Below are 17811 nucleotides of genomic sequence, written 5' to 3'. Positions count from 1 at the left end.
CTTCAGCAGTTCTTTGGTTTTGCCTCCTTGCCCTGCTCCCTTTTTTATTGTCCTCCAAACCTCAGCTTCTCTCCTTTGTGTTTGCACAGGTTACTAAATATTTGTTTGCAGATGTTGTGCAGCATTTAGCAGCATTGTTCCCCAGAAAGCTTTGACGCACTTTGAATATAGATCTTCTATATCCAGACAATTCAGATTTCATGATAGCAAAGCTAAACACTGTGAGAAACTAAGTTTTGTTTTTGCAGTAGAGAAGTAATTTTCTGTATTCGAAGGTAGTTGTGTAGTCATAATAAGGAGAAATGCTAAGTAGATAAGTGGACAGTAGAAGGCCGCACTGTTCCAAAATAAGGTGGAAGCTTGAGAAAAACAGGATGAGCAGTGTGGGAACAGTAAAACAAAGATCACAGGTTCTCAAAACATAAGAAAGGGGAAAAAAAAAAAAAAAAAAAGGAGAAATTGAAGGGTTGAAAAAAAAAGAAAAATTGTACATATATGGTATAGAGGAGCGTCAAGTAGCTTGTGAACCCATAGTACTCAGCCGATGAGGAAACAGTGGAGGTGATCAGCTGTCAGGTAATAGGGAATAAAAGGTTACGATTTGTTTACTATAATGCACTCCTAATTGGCAGGACACCCGCCATTGCAATCGCAAATAAAATAGCTTCACAGAAGATCCTGTCTGAAGAAAATTATTGAGATTTTTCTCACAACACAAAACACAGATATATAGTGTAACTGCCAGTTAGGTTAAAGTTAAACTGAAGGAATATGCTGCATTTATACAGATCCTTTTTTATCATTGCAGGCTGAGTTGCTACTAAATAAATTTCACATGCACACAAGTCCCCAGGTAAAATAAATATTGATCCACAAAGTTAATCTTTCCTTGTTGTGCTGTTCATGCTGGTAACACCTGATGATGCAACACTGGAATGAACTGAAGGTATTTATTAAGAGTTAATAAAGACCAAATTTTGTCACGAAAGAGTTCTTGTGAAATTTGAGAAGTGTATTTTTAGAAAAAGAGGTCAAACATAAATGCTGACCTACAAACCCACTTGAAGTTAATCATGACTCTGCACATAAATCAGCCACCAGACTATTTGTACATACTGTCATAGTAAATATTCCGCTTACAGCAGCACCACCCACAGATTTTTAACTGGTTTACATCAAATACACATTGCCTGTGTCATTGTTAATGTCCCTGGCCTACAGACATCCTTGAAAATTCCACCCCTTCCCTCCAGACCAAAATTAGCTACAGATGTCTCCAAATTTGTTTTTGCTCTCTGAATGCCATATACAGGGAGGAAAAAAATTCTGTATGTGACAATATATCATGAAGCATCTATAATGTGTCACTGAGGAAGAGCTTTCCAGGATGATGCTGAGATGCTTTCATGGTTAAAGCTCTGCAGAAGAACTGACACACAAGTGTAACAAAAGGGTGGGTAGTTAAGCCACTCTCGAGCAACCCATTGCAGATAATTCCAAGGCCTGCTGTCTATGGGATGTTGGTCTCTGATCTAGACTTTTCTGCTAAGCATTTTTCCTATGTGGAGAAATTTATAGGTCAAACAGTGTTGGTACAATTATCCCACTAGAGCTGTAACAGTGTGAATCTTTGCATGAACACTATCCTTCCTAAGATTGCTCACATGGGAATATATTCCAGTGTAACTATAACAGTAGATTTAGATCAATATAGTTCTACTGGTAAAAATTCTCATCTAGAAAGTGGTATCAAAATTACAAGAAGAAACAATACCAATTTGCTTAGCCACATTTCTTCACTTCGTTTTTCTTATATAGGATAAGAAAATAATTTTTCTTCTCTGCATAATGCAGAAGGAGGATTCTTTTACATTGTCTGGTGTACTATCATTTTCTGTGTCAATGGTAATTGCTATAAAACCTCACATCAAGCATATGGTAGTATAATGTAACTCAGAACCCAGGAAATCAAATGACAACACAGTGTTTTCCTTTTTTTTTTTTTTTTTTTTTCTTTTTGTTCCATTTAACACCCCAAAAAGGCAAAATACTACTCGGTGAGATACAACTAAGGGGGGAAATGGCAAATTTCCCACTCGGACTGATTAAACATAATCACAGCTGACAAGTAACTGTTCCCCTGAGGGACTTACAGAATCTGTTTGAAAGCTCTAATTCTAGATTAAGTCAAAGTACAAACAGTTCCAAAAGGCATCAGAGATAACATGGTCACTACTGGAATATTAAAACATAACATCAGCCCTCTGACACAAATTTCTTATCTGACACTGATTTCTTTTCTGTCCAGTTCCCATCGTGATGAAAACCCCTGTTCATCCCAGTTTAACATTCTTTTCCTCTGCCTGCATGTAATAATTTGTTCCTTTCTCCACAGCTAGCAACAAACTGTGGAGGTGGAACAATGAACACTTTCACAGCAAGAAAGAGAAGAAAATAAAACCCTTTTCACTGGAAATCTTTTGCTCTTGGTCCCTTTTCCTGAGACTTACTGGTCTACCTACTAGGCTGCCTACTCATCTTCAGAAAAACGGAAAAAAAAAAGGCTAAAGAAGTGAATATTAAAGTTATAATGGTCAGAGAGGACACCTTTTTGATAGAAAAGCTCTTATCTATACAATTTCAACAGGAGAAGAGCTACACCTTTACCAGCTATAGGCTGGCACCCATTTAAAAATGCTGGAGAATCTCAGCAGGTACTCATGGTTTGACCCCATCTCTCCTTGCGTGGTAGCAGGCCTCCACACTGCTGGTCTCTGCAGAGGACAGGCACCCATGCCTCTGACCAGCACTGCTGATGTCAACCAACCATGCTCACATGGATCCAGGACTCCACCGGCCTGGACCTGTGGGTGAAGCCAGCGTGATCCCCAAGGCCCATCTCTTTGGCCACGTGGCTTCCAGACACAGTTCAGGCTCACTCCTCACCTCCACGCACACCTGGGAAAGCTGATGTAGCCCCACTACAAGTGCAACATGTGGTGTTGTATGGATGGATGCACTGACTAGATGCGGCACGTAGGCACCGTACAGACTGGGCAGTGCTTCTCCTCACACCTCAGCGTGGCCTGCTGTCCTGGAAGGTCAGACCCACTCAGCAATGTTGTCATCATCATAAAACATCCCCAGCCAACATAAATGCATGTTGGTAACCCCATAAAGCACGGACCCAGACAAGGAGTGATGTTCCCCAAAGCTGCCAGGTTTCTCCCTTTAGGACACTACCCTACCATTGAATTAATAAAATCAATGGGGCTCGTGACAGGCCAAGGAGTTTGCTGGAACTCCCACACGGAGTGACTTGTGACACAGGGGCTTTGTTTTCTCTTTAAGTGGTGCACCAAGAGGTCAAATAATGATTTCCATAAGGATTCCTGGATTTTTTTTAATAGGATCCCAACAGAAGATTATGGTTTTAATTACAGTTGGTAGAACTGAAATTTGTATTCTATCCCCTCAACCCCAAGGATCTTTTTCCATGAGATTTTGATTTTAGAAATATGTTCTTATTGTTCCTCTGAGTCTTTTAAAATGCCTGCCCTTCTTTAAGAACAGTGTCTTAGGCTGTCTCCAGGGCTTTATTTCAATATCAATTTATTTTCTCCTCTAACATATTCTTTTCATTAGAAAAAGACCTTGTCATTTACTACATGGTCTGGTTCCTCTGAGAAGTTCAGCAGCTCCTGAAAAGTGTGAGTGCCTAGCTCCTCATAGGAAAGGATCAAGACAGCATCCCTCAGGGAACACTGAGAGGGAACTGGGAAAAGGTTGAATGCAATTCCCATACGACTAAAAAGCAGATGAATAGCTGCCCTGAGAACAAAGGCTGTATTAGCTGACAGAAAGAACTGAAAGTAATGCAGTATTATGGGCCTGGGACTTGGATTCCACTTGGAGCATCTTCACAGTTATATTCAGCCTTCCAGACTGGAAGAGGAGAGGAAAGGAGAGAGCCTTGTATTGTACACCATCCAGGAAGAGAGGCCTGTAGCCCAGGCTGCTTTACACATCTCTGGTTTTACTGTTTAGCACTTCAGGAAACTTAAGCCACTTGGGCTGCTACAGCTATCAGTTACTCTCTTATTTGAAATGGGTAGAAGAGTGCTATGATTCCTTATCTCTGTGTAGGACCCATATGACAGGTTGTCAGGAGAGCTCAGCAAGATGACTTCTTAAGCTTAAGGGGTGACTTCCATTAAGTTTAAAAAATCTCTGGAAATTACAGCCCCACATTTCCAGCTTTCTCCACACAAAAAGAAAAGCCTTATGCTAGATAAAATTTAACAGTGCAAAGTCAGACATCAAAAAGTTTATAACTGTTAGTGTTAAGGTAGGCAAGATTTTGAGTAGAAAGAAACTTATGCAACAATGTAATTAAAGTCTGTAGCATAATACATAAACTCAGGGAGGCTGAACTAAGGCTACTCAGCAGCCCTGACTTTTAAATGTGAGGGTTCATGGCATTAATGTTTCTTTCTAAGAGGTTTCTGGAGTTTGCTTGTAGCTGTATGGAGAACATCATTTCTTTAAAAACATGAATTCACAGACAAATTTGAAAAATATGGATTTTTAAAATACTCTAAAACATTTTTTGTAGGAAAAAAAAAGGAAAGAGGAAGAAAGGAAGGGAGAAAGGAAGGAAGGAAGGAAGGAAGGAAGGAAGGAAGGAAGGAAGGAAGGAAGGAAGGAAGGAAGGAAGGAAGGAAGGAAGGAAGGAAGGAAGGAAGGAACAGAGGGAGGGAGGGAGGAACGGAGGGAGGGAGGGAGGGAGGGAGGGAGGGAGGGAGGATGGGGGGAGGGAAGAAGGGAGGAAGGGAGGAAGGCAGGAAGGCAGGAAGGAAGCCACTTTCATTAATTTGGAAAGTTTCAAGTTCCATGAAGTTTGCCTGTTCCTAAAGTCAAGCAAAATACTGTAGTCACGGTGACTATGAGAAGGTATATTGTTCAGCACTTGCTTTTGAATTTCATAAAACAACCACAAAACCTTCTTCCTAGAAAACACGTCTTAACTCCCAGTTCTTACACTGAGGACACAGTCTAGTTGCTGATAGTATGGATCCGGCACTTCCAGTATTAGCACTTCTCTAAGCTCTTATGTTATTTGGCAGATCCCCATCTGTAGGCTTTGCCAGCCTTGTATAGGTCTAACAAAGATCTTCCTGGTAAGTGGTGACATAATATTCCCACTAAATTACTCATACTGGACAAAGAAAAGGGAGAACAAGATGATGGTAATTAAGACTCGCAAACTGCCATCGCTGATGGATCTTAAAAACCAGGTCATCCTTAAACACTTTGAAAGCTTCTAAAACAAGTGCAAGGCCAAAGCTCAAAAGGCCTGCACGCCTGAGTGTTACTACAGTGTTGTGTCATTTGTCACTGCTTTGGAAAGGCTTGTTGTAACAGCTGGGTGACTTCAGGCATGCAATTTTACTTCTTCAGAATAACCTTTTAATCTCATGATCTTGATTTCTTGCAGTCTAAAGTCGCTTAAAACAAAATGAAAAAGCAGACTTTCACCAGTTAGATCAAACTGCGTTTCTCTAATGAATAACATCTTCCTCTAAAACACTAACATTATATAGAAGATTGAACTTTGAGTTGTTTTAACGTAAAATTAGCAGTAAAATTCCCCCCAAAATAATGATAGGATTTATCTATTTTGCATTCAAGTACAATCTCAAAACCAAATTTCCCAGTTAGAAAAAGAATAATTATAACAAAGTCAGTGACACTAGGAACTGAAAATATATAGCACGATAATTAGAAAGTGCTCATGTAACCTTAGAAAAAGCAGCTGAAAAATCTTCAGGGAAGCAATGGAGCTCTTGAGCCAAGGGAAACTTTGATGAAGATGATGCACAGATCATTCTTCAGAAAAATCTAAATTTATTAATAAAGTTGCTAAGATTCTTTAGTGGGTGGTAAGCAGTAAGAAATATACAGTTCCTGTCCATTTCCCCGACCAGTAGGAGTTCCTCTTTTATCAGACATGAATTTATGTGTGGATTAATGGCGTCATGATCCCCAGAGTCAGAATATATATGTGGTAAAGTTTTACCATAGTTTTTCGTTTCAATAATATAAGCAGCACTGCTTACTGAACATCCTGAATAAATGTATGTATATATATAAATACGTAAAAGGAAAAAAAAGAAAAGAAAAAAAAGTTGCTCTCTTTGGAATTGTAGGTGAAAATCAACAACAATAAAATCTGCAGTCTTAGATACTCCAAAATTTAATCTGGGTTAGTAATTTGCATTGCACATCAGACATACAGTGACTCATGGTAATTACTGATGTACACAGAAACAGAGACTATTTGCAAATAGGCTGCACATCAAAGTTGAATATAAACCTTTGCAGCTGTTTTGTTCTTATCATTTGACTCTTTTGGGACTCAGATAAATGAACATTTTAATAATACTGTGGTTTCTAGAAAGATGGTCTATAGGATTATTTCTGCCACCAGCTCCTGTGAGCTGCCAGATAACTCCTTCAATTGCCAGGGTGTGACCAGAGCCCCATACAGCCTTTTTGTCATCCTTGCATTACCATGAAATAGGTTGGCTTCCCCTTTGCTCCACCTACACACTCTGATTCCCTGTTAATGTGATGTAAATCAGCACAATTCTGAACACAAAAAGGGAAAGAGAGAGGCATTTTTACACTCCACAGTTAATAGAAGATGTAGTTAGATGTACCATGGTGGCGTGGATGATAGATGGGGCTTGATGTCCAGGGCTGAAAGCAGGGAAAGTATGGAGCACGACAAAAGTTTCCAAAATATATTGATATATTGCCAATGTAGGAGTACTAAAAATTCATATATTTTCTCCAAAATACCACAGCAGGTAAAATGTACGGAGACAAAAAAAAAAAAAAAAACTATGTCAGACAAAATCTACTACCTACACTGTGAGAATTCATTTGTAATTTTGATTAGGGGGGAGAGAAGCAGAGTGTCCAGACATTGGCACGGGGCCAGATGCCTCCCAAAGGCAAACAAACACTGCCAAGTGTGCTCTGCTTATCCCTCTTTTCAGCAGTTTTGAGCCCACAAGCAGCTAGCAGGCCATTCATTTCTTTTAACAAAAGCCACAGTTCATGACTGTAACCTCCCCAAAGTCACCAACCCACCGACTTGGCGCAAGCACTTACGAGCATGACTAATTTTACAGCTGAAATAAGCAAAGTCCTTGCACAAAGGGGTGACAGGAGCCAGAAGCGTGGAAAGCCTTCCACCACACTTCTGCTCAAACCCGAACATGAGAAAAGGCAGCAGCATACAGACAAGTCCAGCCTTTGTCTGCCTTTGTTCCCAGAGCACACACCAGCACCACCACCAAACAGCTGCAAGCTGGAGAGGGACTGAGTGCATTAACATTCATCTGTTCGACCACGCATCAGGCCTGAAGCACTAATTCCTGGCTATTTAGTAGCAGCACCAAGGCTATCAGAGAAAACTGCAAATTAGCAGTGGGCTTGAGTGTGGCCTGGCTCTCTCTTTATACAGGGAACGGTAAAATGAATCAGTAAGTAGTGGGTGTGCCAAGATGAGTTTCCAAGTCATAAGCTACAAAATTTTCATGTGGTATGGTTGGTTTTTAATTTTAAAGCATTTCTGCTAATGGCTGCAGGGCTGCTCTAAAGGCCAGGTAAAAAGCCTTCATAGTAATATGAATGAAAGCTGATATATTGAACATGCGGGTTAAATGGCAGGCTTGTTGTGATCTGTTTATCACAGGAGGGGGACCTGGGTGGATTCATCGAGACCTCCTCCTAATAAGTACTGCACCACTGTGAGAAGATGAGGAAAGAAGAAGATGGGGAAGAAATGCTCTGGTCACCAAGCACAGGTACGGCAAAACTCTGCAGCTCGTGGTCCATGTTAGGAGGCATATGACTGAGCAGTACTTTACTTGGTCTTTGCCGTCCCATGCTCCCATCTTCTGCAAAGTACGACGAGCCATCTTAGAAAAACTCGATAAAGTATCAACACAAACCTTACGTTGCACTCCTGAACAGAGAGATTTCATGTGACTTGGGCCATTCTCAGGTTCTTCACAGAGCATAATAGCTTCATTAGTATAATATTTGAAACCTTTGCCTACTTATTCCTATCCCTGTTTCCTGTGGACTAGCCTCATCAAATCTAGGTAGCTTAACACCTTTGAGAGACCATTAAAATCTACTAAAGCTAAACTAAAGCTAGCTAAACTGGTCAGGCTGTGAGCAAACAAACACCATGAAGATTTTCCCATTACATTGCTGAGCAAACAAAAAGCAAGAGCCGTTCAGGCAAGACCCTCACTCTTGCTCCTAAATACAGTCTTGCCAGCAGTGTAAATCACATCTCCAGCTGGTGGTCACCAAAAGGCTGCCCTGAACTGATTTGCAGACTTACTAGCCACAGGAAATGCCCAGCTTTTGCTGTGACTGGCAGAAGCCCTCACTTACCTGCATCCAAACAAAGGTCTGGTGGCTCTTTCCAGTCTTTTTTGCCTCAGGGCAGAGTCCCAGAATCTGAATCCATAGCAGGAGAAAAAAAAAAAAAGGAAAAAAAACAACAACAACAACAACAAAAAACAGAACTCCATGCAGTGCCTGGGTTAATTTTGCTGCATAAAGGGAAGTGATTGATTCCCAATATTCAGCCACAAAACTTTCCAAGCACCTGTTCGAAGGGCAAGATGAGACTCTGACCAAAAGTTAACATCAGCGTTGTTCTCCACTACAATTCCTCTGAGATCCTAAAACTAAAAGCAAGAGTTACACTGAGATAATTTGTAGATTTTGCAGATTTTAGATTTTGTATTTTCCTTTCATTACTACTAGTTCATTATTTTATATTATCTTATACCTTCATTGGTAATGACTTTAGTCCTTTATGTACTGAGACTAATTCAAAAAGTTCTGGGATGGAAAGCCTTCGGTGTAGAGGGTAACCACAGTGTTTACTTTAACAATATCACTGCACTATTTTTCCTACTGTACAGCAAACAGAAGCAACGAATGAGAAAATGCAGAATATAATCCCTTCATGGTTTGAACACCTTGATGCTCTGTTAATGTCACTTGCAATGCTTCGGCTTCTTTGCATCTTTGGCATCTTCCTTCTATATCTGTAAGAGTTCTCTGTCTTCGTTATCCATTGGTTATAAAAGCAGCTTCCCCAAAAGAGATAAACTGGTATTTGGTATCTTCTACCCTTAGGGATTTCAACAGGCATCTGATTGGGCTTGATAGATGCTGTATTTATCCATCTTTGGCCCTCTTCTGGTGTCCTAACTAAAAGTACGCAATGCTTAATATTGTTTATGTTTTGCTCTGCTACAGCCAGCAAGAGTTTCACCACGAATTACAAAAGAAGCCCACTTACAGACGTGATAATGTGGTAGGCCTAATTGTATGCCTCTGTAGGCTGTCAACTTTTATCACTATTACCTAATCTCAGTTACATCACTGCTAACTGCTTTGGGGTCATCATTTTGAGACTGATGACAATCACATTTGTGTTTCTTTTGGCTCTTCTAATGACTCAGCCAATTTCCTGCCCACTCTCCTCTGCTCCCCCACTACACCTCTGCCTTCCATCCTGTCAATAATTGGCTTCGGAACTACTTTCATCATTATGGCTTTAATATTGCCGAGTATGCAGGTCAACTAACTGGGCTGTGTACTTTGTGTCTCAAGAGAAGTGCCTCTCCAAACTGAACCCTGGATTTTCGTGCATAATCCCTGGTTGTACCTGAATTAGTAGCCCTGGGGAAGAAACAGAAAGTGCCAAATATTGCCTGTTAGCTAGAATTTAGGCAAATAGGAACGTTGGGTTTGTGGATTTTTTGGTAGACTCCTGGTCTGCCTGCTTGCACTGCCCTGCCTCAGTAGTACAGGGGTGCCCAGACCTCCTGTCTCTCTTGTGCACCCATCCCAAACAGCAGCCCAAATCTTAACTCTGTTTTGTTGTTGTTGTTGTTTGTTTGTTTTGTTTGTTTGCAGACTGTGCTTTTCCACTGACATTAGGAATTTTTGATCTCGAATGGTATCTTAATTTTCATAGGGCTTGCAAAGATGGTTAAGATTGCAAAGTGAAGCAATGAAGCAAAGAAACTGCAAGATACCAGTATTAATGTTAAGTTTGCAAACAGGTTACAATGCAGACATCTCTGTCTTTGACAGAGCAAGTCTTCCCTTACAAAAAGCCTGCTCTGTTATTACTGGCAAATCACTGATGTTCCAGCAAAGTAATTCTGGCACTAGTATAATAAAATCTCACCGCTGTTCCTCTAACAAATGAAAGAAGCTATGTTGATTAAAACACAGTTATTGTCATTTTAAATGTCCTGGCACTCGGAGAGTCTGTAGCACAGTCAGTCTGAGGTAACACTGACAAAACATGCTTGTACCATAAACTCACCCCACAGATATCTAATCCCAAATTTGGGCCAAGGGCAACTGAAAGCTCGGGTCTCGGCATTAGCAGCTGTTCCTGTAGACGTTACTATCAGGCCTCCTACTGAAACATCCTCCAGTTTCTTTTATCACTTTCTGTGGACTGGAGCAGTGAAAAATTTACAAGCATAAAGCTGTAAGTTTTGTTTATTTGTTTTCTGTTCTTGCTTTTTTGTGTGTGTATGTGTTTTGGTTTTTGTTTTTTTTAGAAATATGTCACAAATATAATTTTACATTATTAGTTATATTTTAGACATTTCTTTTTTTTGCTAATGAAATCAGACTTCATGGAGCTCATCCACGCTATGTATTTTATCTTTGTTTCATATTTTATGAGCTATAGTAATCACTTTCTTCAAAACATGGCTCACGAGTATATTGCCTCAGTCTTGCAGAAGTTGTAAGAATTGAAAGAGAAGTTTTAAATATTAAACTACACATTTGGGTGTTACATTTTACTGTGCACTTCAAATGTTGAAGTAATACATCAAATGAAGTGAAAAAATCTCAGTGTGATAACCTTTTTCCTTCCACAAACTGCTCAAATAGGAGGGAAGACCAGGCTAAGAAGGTGACATTCAATGACTTGCTGAAAGCTGGCCATTTAATAAAGGCCTGTTAAATTCTGTTAAATGGTGATGGTAATATCACTTACCAGATGGAAAAATCTGTATGACAGTTTTATTATTTTACTTTTATTGTTGGAATTCTCATTTTAAAGAATCAACAACAACAACAACAACAAAATAGACATTTTTAGGCCCAGGATGAGAGAGAATGCAAGATTACTGATGGGTGAACTAAGCCAAAGTGCTTGGGGAGGTATCATTGACTTTGCTCAGGACAGGCCTGGAATTTTCTATCAGTACTTACAGATTGAATGCCATTTCTCAAAGGAGATACTCCCTGCCTCTGCAGCTTTTCAACTGCATATTATCAAACAATAAAACTTATCTAGCAGCAGAGTAAACTGTCCAATCTCTGCAGATCAGCATAGTAAAAACAGCAACCCAATGCCAAGAAGAGGCTCATTCATATGAGCAAATTTGCTTCTTGGAGTTGTACAATGTCTGGAAACAGATTTAACTGAGTTTGTATGAACTGGCAGGGACTGACTAGGCTCACCTCTTACAAGGAGGAGTACTTGGAGTATTGAAGCAGTCTCCTAGAGATGAAAGCAATGGCACAGTACCAAGACTTCTGGCATCCTTCTTGGATTCTCCCAGAGCTATAATTTATGTCCTTGTCCCAATCTCTTAGGTCAACATGTTCAACAAAAAATAAGTAGATAAATGCATATTTTGGCATCTAAACCTATACAGCCCTGCTTTCTAGATGTGTTCTGTATAATTCCCACTTTGATCCCCGTCCAGCCAGACCCCACCAGCTGAAGACAGAAATGCATCTTCTCTCTAGCAGCTGGGATGGACTTTCTAAAAGAAGAAGCAAATGTGATGAGATGAGCAGTTCCAAAATGGCTATGCATGCATGTATCAGTGTTACAGACAAACGGTGCAAATGTTGCGTTTGTTTTTGTTATTCCAGATTAAAATGCAAGGGAGCATGCAGCATTACCGCAAATGGCAGGACAGTCTGGCAAATGACTCTGAATAGACAGGCCTGCCGGTTGTCTACATTGCCATCTGTATCATCATTGCTGTATATAATAGCCCAGTTAAACACTATTCTTATTGTTTTAATAAATAAATCCTCTATTATTCTATTTGTATTAAAAATACCAAAGGGAAAAGCACAGGTAACAAAACTGATGCTGTCAGATACCTGGAAGAGGTCAGGAATACTTAGACAAAGAAATATCACAGTGCTGAGACATAACGAAATTTTCTGTAGGTTTGTGCTGCCTTTGGAGTGCAATGAAGGAAATGCTTTCACTGATTTCCTACTTTTGCATATTCATTATGTTTCAAACTGCATTCTCAGCAGTAGTTGCACGCTTTTTCCAAAAGTATCTTACCTCTGGAAATGAAACATGAATGACAAACTGACGTCTTAATGAAAATTGCATGCATTTGCTTACACTAATAAGGCTTTTAAAGTTGACTAAGTTACAAGGAGTTTAAAGACTTGCCAAAACAAACAGACAGACACTTCTGAAAGGAGTCTGAGGCAAATGGCTTGTAAGTGAAAGATCATCACAAATGTTTTTAAATTCACAACTTAAGTAAACATCTTCTAAGGCTCTACAGCAAGAAGACTGCTGCATGCACCTGACTGGCATGAAAAGAATTCATTTTCAGAAGTCCACACTGGCTAGTACAAAAAAAAAAAAAAAATTAGAATCTGTGGAAATAGATTAATTCACATCCTGGTTTCACTGATCTACTGCACAGCTACTAGAAGGCATTTAAGTCAAGATTTTCAATGGCTTTTAGAAATCTTGGATAGATTGCTCTTCAGGTGCCATACCTACAATACTTTGTAAAAAACATTATGCTTAAGGTTTGTCTTATGGGAACTTTGCCAGGTCATCTTCTCTAAAGGATTTCCCAGCTTGGGCATGCACCAGACTGCTAGCTTCTCTTGAAAAGCAGTGCTTTAACTTCAATGTGAGTTATGGCAGGAATACCAGGGGATATAAAGGAGAAGTTTTAGCTTCCTGAAGTGCTTGCAAATCTAAAAGTGTTACATGTAAATTTGGTGTTATCAGTTAATGAAATTCTACTGGTGAGTAATTATGTGGTTACAGGGAAGTGCCTATTAAGTCACCCTTAAAACATTAAGGGGTGCTACCGTGCCATTTCACATACTTGCATATGCTACAGTACATTGGAGCACTCTACTGCATCTTTCACATACCACATAAAATTTACAAAATCCAGAATAATAATTGTAAAAATTGCTAATACGGTATCTCAGAACTATATTAGCATTTTAATTAAAAATGCTAACAAATGTCTTAATTAAAAATGTCTGTATACTTTCAGTTTCAACACCAAGCAACTTTGATACTAATGCTTTCTGAAATGCTTTTCTGAAGCACTTTTCTGAAGTGCTTTTTTACAACATAAACCAAATTTTCAGTTGGTTTTAATTCTCCCAGAAGAGTATGTTAATATAGAAATCTAGGTTTGCAGAGAGAAATTATATGTGTACTGATCACTTTTCATCCAGTTTTGCAGGCAAATATTTGTGACTATCATTTTTAGACACCTGTGATGTGAACCAAAGTTCAAGCAAACTGCTTTTAAATTGCCAGTATTAAAGTAGTCTCCTCTCAGTGCTGAAGTGCATAGTTATATCAGAAGAGAAAATCAGACCCCACCCTGTTAATTTTCTTTAAAAATTTATTGTTTAATTTACATGTATGCCCATCTAAAGTGTCTGAACGTTTGTCATGTTTAATTTTGATAGCACACAAATACTGCCTTTAAACTATTTTGCTTTGAAGTCAAATTATATTTAGCAGTTTACTTTTTCTAGCTTTATCATCTGTGACAATTATTGTTTTCTTTGTTCTACAAATTACATGAATCCTTATGCACCCTTATCCACCTTTGAAGTCAAAATAACACAATAAATAATACATAATATACAATGTAAGTAATGCTATAAAAGAATATAATAACTAACTCTTAGAAATGGGGTCTATCAATAGCTTATATCACAAAATATTACTTTCAGCAAACAGCATAATTCAAATCCTTCAGTTATGCACTGTTGAAAACTTCATTGGGAAGTAAATTTTCAAAGACCAATAACTCTGATCAATGCTTTGCATGATATACAGCCTTCTGAAGATATCAGGATTCTCTCATTTCAGTCACTACAAAACATATTCCTCCTGATGTGTGAGTTTGAGCTATGCCTTTAAAACTCCAGTCCACATTAGTCATAAAATAAATTTGGCTTCAATATACCCAACGCCCTGGAAACACTCTTTACAACTTCACTACTATTGCATGAGTCTCCATATGGCAGCATATCTAAAGCTTTATCCTTCCATTTCATTGATTTGGTCTTAGCTCCAAGGCACAAGGGGTCCTGGGGTTCTTTTGTGTGAAGGATCTAAGTAGCTTAAAAGGGTAAATTTCTTTTATGTTTCTACCAATCCACACTCAATTTTTCATTTCTCTGAGAAAATTTACTCTAGGTTGTTTCTGACCTAATACTATAGGGTTCCCACAGAAAAGCACATGAAAGTGTTAGTATATAGGAAATGGAGATCAGAAGGTATTTGCTGAGCAAACTGATGAATTATCCCTGAGTTCTTCCTCGCACAGAGAAAACAAAAGTATTACATTCGCAAGAACTCTTAGCAACAGATAGTTAAGGTTTTGCTGTGGTGCTTTTTGTTTGTTTGTTGGTTTTGTTTGTCTGTTTTGTTTTGTTTTCCTTAGACTGAGTGAGGACAGTCAAAGATCATTACCAGTGGTATCCTGGCAAATACTTACAACCCAGCAAATTATAAGCCACATGCAAATCAGCTATTAAAAAAATATATATTCACTTTGATGAAAAGGTGACCTGTTCCAAATGAAGTCCTTGCAAGGGTATTATTGCCTCACACAGAAATCTGAGTAATTGCTGTGCCCTGAAGAAATGATCTTTTATATTATATATATTCTTGTATTGGTAAAAAAGGATTAGCTTACATTTACATCAGACAAAGAACTGTATTGTAACAAGGGAAATTGTTCACAAGTAGAGCTGGGTAGCTTAGCAGGGTCTGTATAGCTGCACAGACACAGCCGAAAGGCAAATTTGGCCACCAACAACTGCATTATGTGAACCAGGGCATTAATACGCTGTATTAAAAAGACACATGCTGCAGATTCACCTGCTTTCATAATGCAGTTTCTCTCCTTACCTAAGCCCTCCTGTCTCATCATGTATCAACAGTACAGCCACAACATCTACCTTTAACTCCGAGCCTCCTTTCTGAAAAATGAAAACTTGTGCTGATTCTCCACAAATGAGACCTGGTCATGTTTCAGGCTTTCTATGTCAGGATGTGTGGTTATGCAACACCAGAAGTACAGTCTGATCTTTGCCCAAGAGATGACCAAAAATACAAAGAAATCTGACAAGGAAAATTAAGACAAAGTTAAATTCTGAGGTGAAATAAAATAACGGGTTAGGCAGAAACTCCCTGTTGTTTGAGTAACCATATCTGATTCCTATTTAAATGCAGAAAATATATATATAATATTACCAAGAGAAATATATGCACTCAAGCGGTAATGTAGTTGTCTCAGGAAAATCATTGTAAGGAAGATGCATGACTGAACAGAGTGAACAGTTTGTCCTTCTGTCCCTCTAAAAAACAAGCAAACAAACAAACATAAAAACAATGCCTAACATGCTTTGGCTATAATTTGCTAACACTTCAGAATGACATCTTCAAGAGTGCCAGTGTTGCTGTAATTCTGCTCTCACTCCAGCTTACAGTAAAAGTCAATTGAATTTGTATTTTTAACTGTGATGCAGCAAGGATGAAAACCAAGCAGAGATTTACAACATTTCAAATGATGATGTTTCTTAAGCTTTTTTTACCTGTTATCATGTGGCTATTCCAAATCTCCAGGGAAGTATCTAAGGTCAGAATTATGTCCAAGAAGATGAAAAATTGAAAAAAAAAATCTTGAAGGTTTCTGTATTTACCTACTTCATTTTTCAACCCAGCTGAGATAAAGGTCTGCAACAGAAGGGAAAAAAAAAATTAGGCCACAGGTAATTTACTCAGAAACTACCTGACTTATACACTCTTGATACAACATAAGCGTTTTTCATTTGTATTTTATTGATGTACATATTTAATTGTAACATGCCCCTTTTCCACAGAAGTTATAGACAGCCAAGACTGAAACACAGAACATGAAAGAACATGATGCAAAATATGAAGTAACTAGGGAAAACCAGAGAGAGACCTCAAGGGTATTACAGAGATCAATAGTAGAAAAATATCTGAAGATGATGAAAGAAATTAAGTTTGTTTACGAGATTTCAAATGATTCTAATTATTGTGGAAAAAAAAATGTATTTAATTTAATCAGCAACAGAGATTTCAGTACATGAACAATACATATATTTATTTCAGGACACATAGCTGAAAATAATGTTAACAAAATTACTGTGTAAACTTTAATTTTTGTAAGACAACAGTTTCTGATGAATAATTTGGAAAGTAATTTTTTTAATGAAAATCCTTATCTATCTCTACTCTTACTACATTCTCCAAATTTCATTCTTTAAATATGTAAAACATAACTATGCTCATATAGTCAAGATTTAGTCTCTGAAACAGATTTCAAACAGACTGAGATACAAGCAGCATATTCCCAACTCATACCTTATATTCATATTTCAGCATAGCCTCTCCATATGGACTGTCAGTTCAAGAATCAAGAAAAGTTCCAGGAGATACAGAAAGGTCTCCAGTCTGATCTGCTAAAAGCTGAACAATCAATGCCTAATACAACGTGATCAATGTCCGCAATACACTTGAGTCTTGGTTTAAAAGATTTAGTAATTACTTTATGAAAGAATCAATGTATTTTTTTCAAACAGAATACCAGAAATGTACGTGATCTGAGGTGCTTCTTGGTGCATAACACAGTGTTAATTCTCCGAACACTGAAATTGTGTTCTTCCAGCAGCCAGACTTGATAGATGTGATCAACTGACATATTTAAATCAGTGGTATCCAAACTCTTTGGGTCATGCACCCCTATTAGTAACAGATTCTTGAGTATGCACACCCCATATATGTAATTTGTTTATAAAATATAAACACATATTTCTGAAGTTCCAGCATTTTCCTCCTGCACCCCAACAGATCTCCTACACCCCACTTTGCAGACCGCAAAAGAGGTGCTTTGGACGACACAGACACCTGGGCATCTTCTGTGCTGTACTGTAGAGCCCATTCGGATGCAGAAATCTGTAGTCCCCATGGTCAGATATAGTTTGCTCATCACAAGTGCAGGCTAGTGAACTAACTACAGATTAGACTCTGCTTATTGATTTTGGTTTTAGGATAATGTAGCAGTCAGAGAAATTAAACTAGTAGTCAAACCAGCTAGTAAGTAAACCACTGATAAAAAGCTAGCTAAAGCACCCTCAGAAGCAGTTCAAAGTATTAACAAAAGCTCTTAGAGGGTGAAAATGAGAGACGAGAGAAGGACGCGAGACTCACACAAAGAGCAGGCACACTGTTCAGAAAAAGCCCATGAATTGCCATGTCTTTAGGCATGGCAATTTAGGTTCTGAAAGCGAAAATGGACCTAGACAAGACTGAGAAACGACAAGCACTGCCTAGGCTCAGCACCGCGAGCCCAACTGAGGCACCATCTGCCACAGCCACAGAGGTTCACAGCC

General features: G+C 38.7%; 1 protein-coding gene and 1 long non-coding RNA gene across 2 annotated transcripts in view; one reads left to right on the top strand and one right to left on the bottom strand.

The window, feature by feature from the left end:
* The window catches only part of TMC1 (transmembrane channel like 1), a gene marked incomplete at its 5' end in the record, with an annotated part of 138908 nt that extends 131503 nt beyond the window's left edge, over nucleotides 1-7405 (bottom strand). Inside the window, one exon of the mRNA XM_083818131.1 lies at nucleotides 7180-7405. Within this exon, the coding sequence (XP_083674257.1) occupies nucleotides 7180-7405 (226 nt within the window). The remainder of the gene's footprint in view (nucleotides 1-7179) is intronic.
* A 12-nt stretch (nucleotides 7406-7417) lies between these two features.
* LOC310889900 lies at nucleotides 7418-15874 on the top strand. The gene is made up of 4 exons (XR_014576879.1): nucleotides 7418-7553; nucleotides 7766-7877; nucleotides 9358-9415; nucleotides 12019-15874. It is a non-coding gene; the product is annotated as an uncharacterized lncRNA (long non-coding RNA).
* The last annotated feature ends 1937 nt before the right edge of the window (nucleotides 15875-17811 follow it).

This window comes from Anser anser, assembly GCF_964211835.1.
Source record: "Anser anser genome assembly, chromosome: Z".
NCBI classification, from domain to species: domain Eukaryota; kingdom Metazoa; phylum Chordata; class Aves; order Anseriformes; family Anatidae; genus Anser; species Anser anser.
The sequence above is the reverse complement of the archived record's forward strand: the minus strand, read 5'-3'. Positions and strand labels throughout refer to the sequence as shown.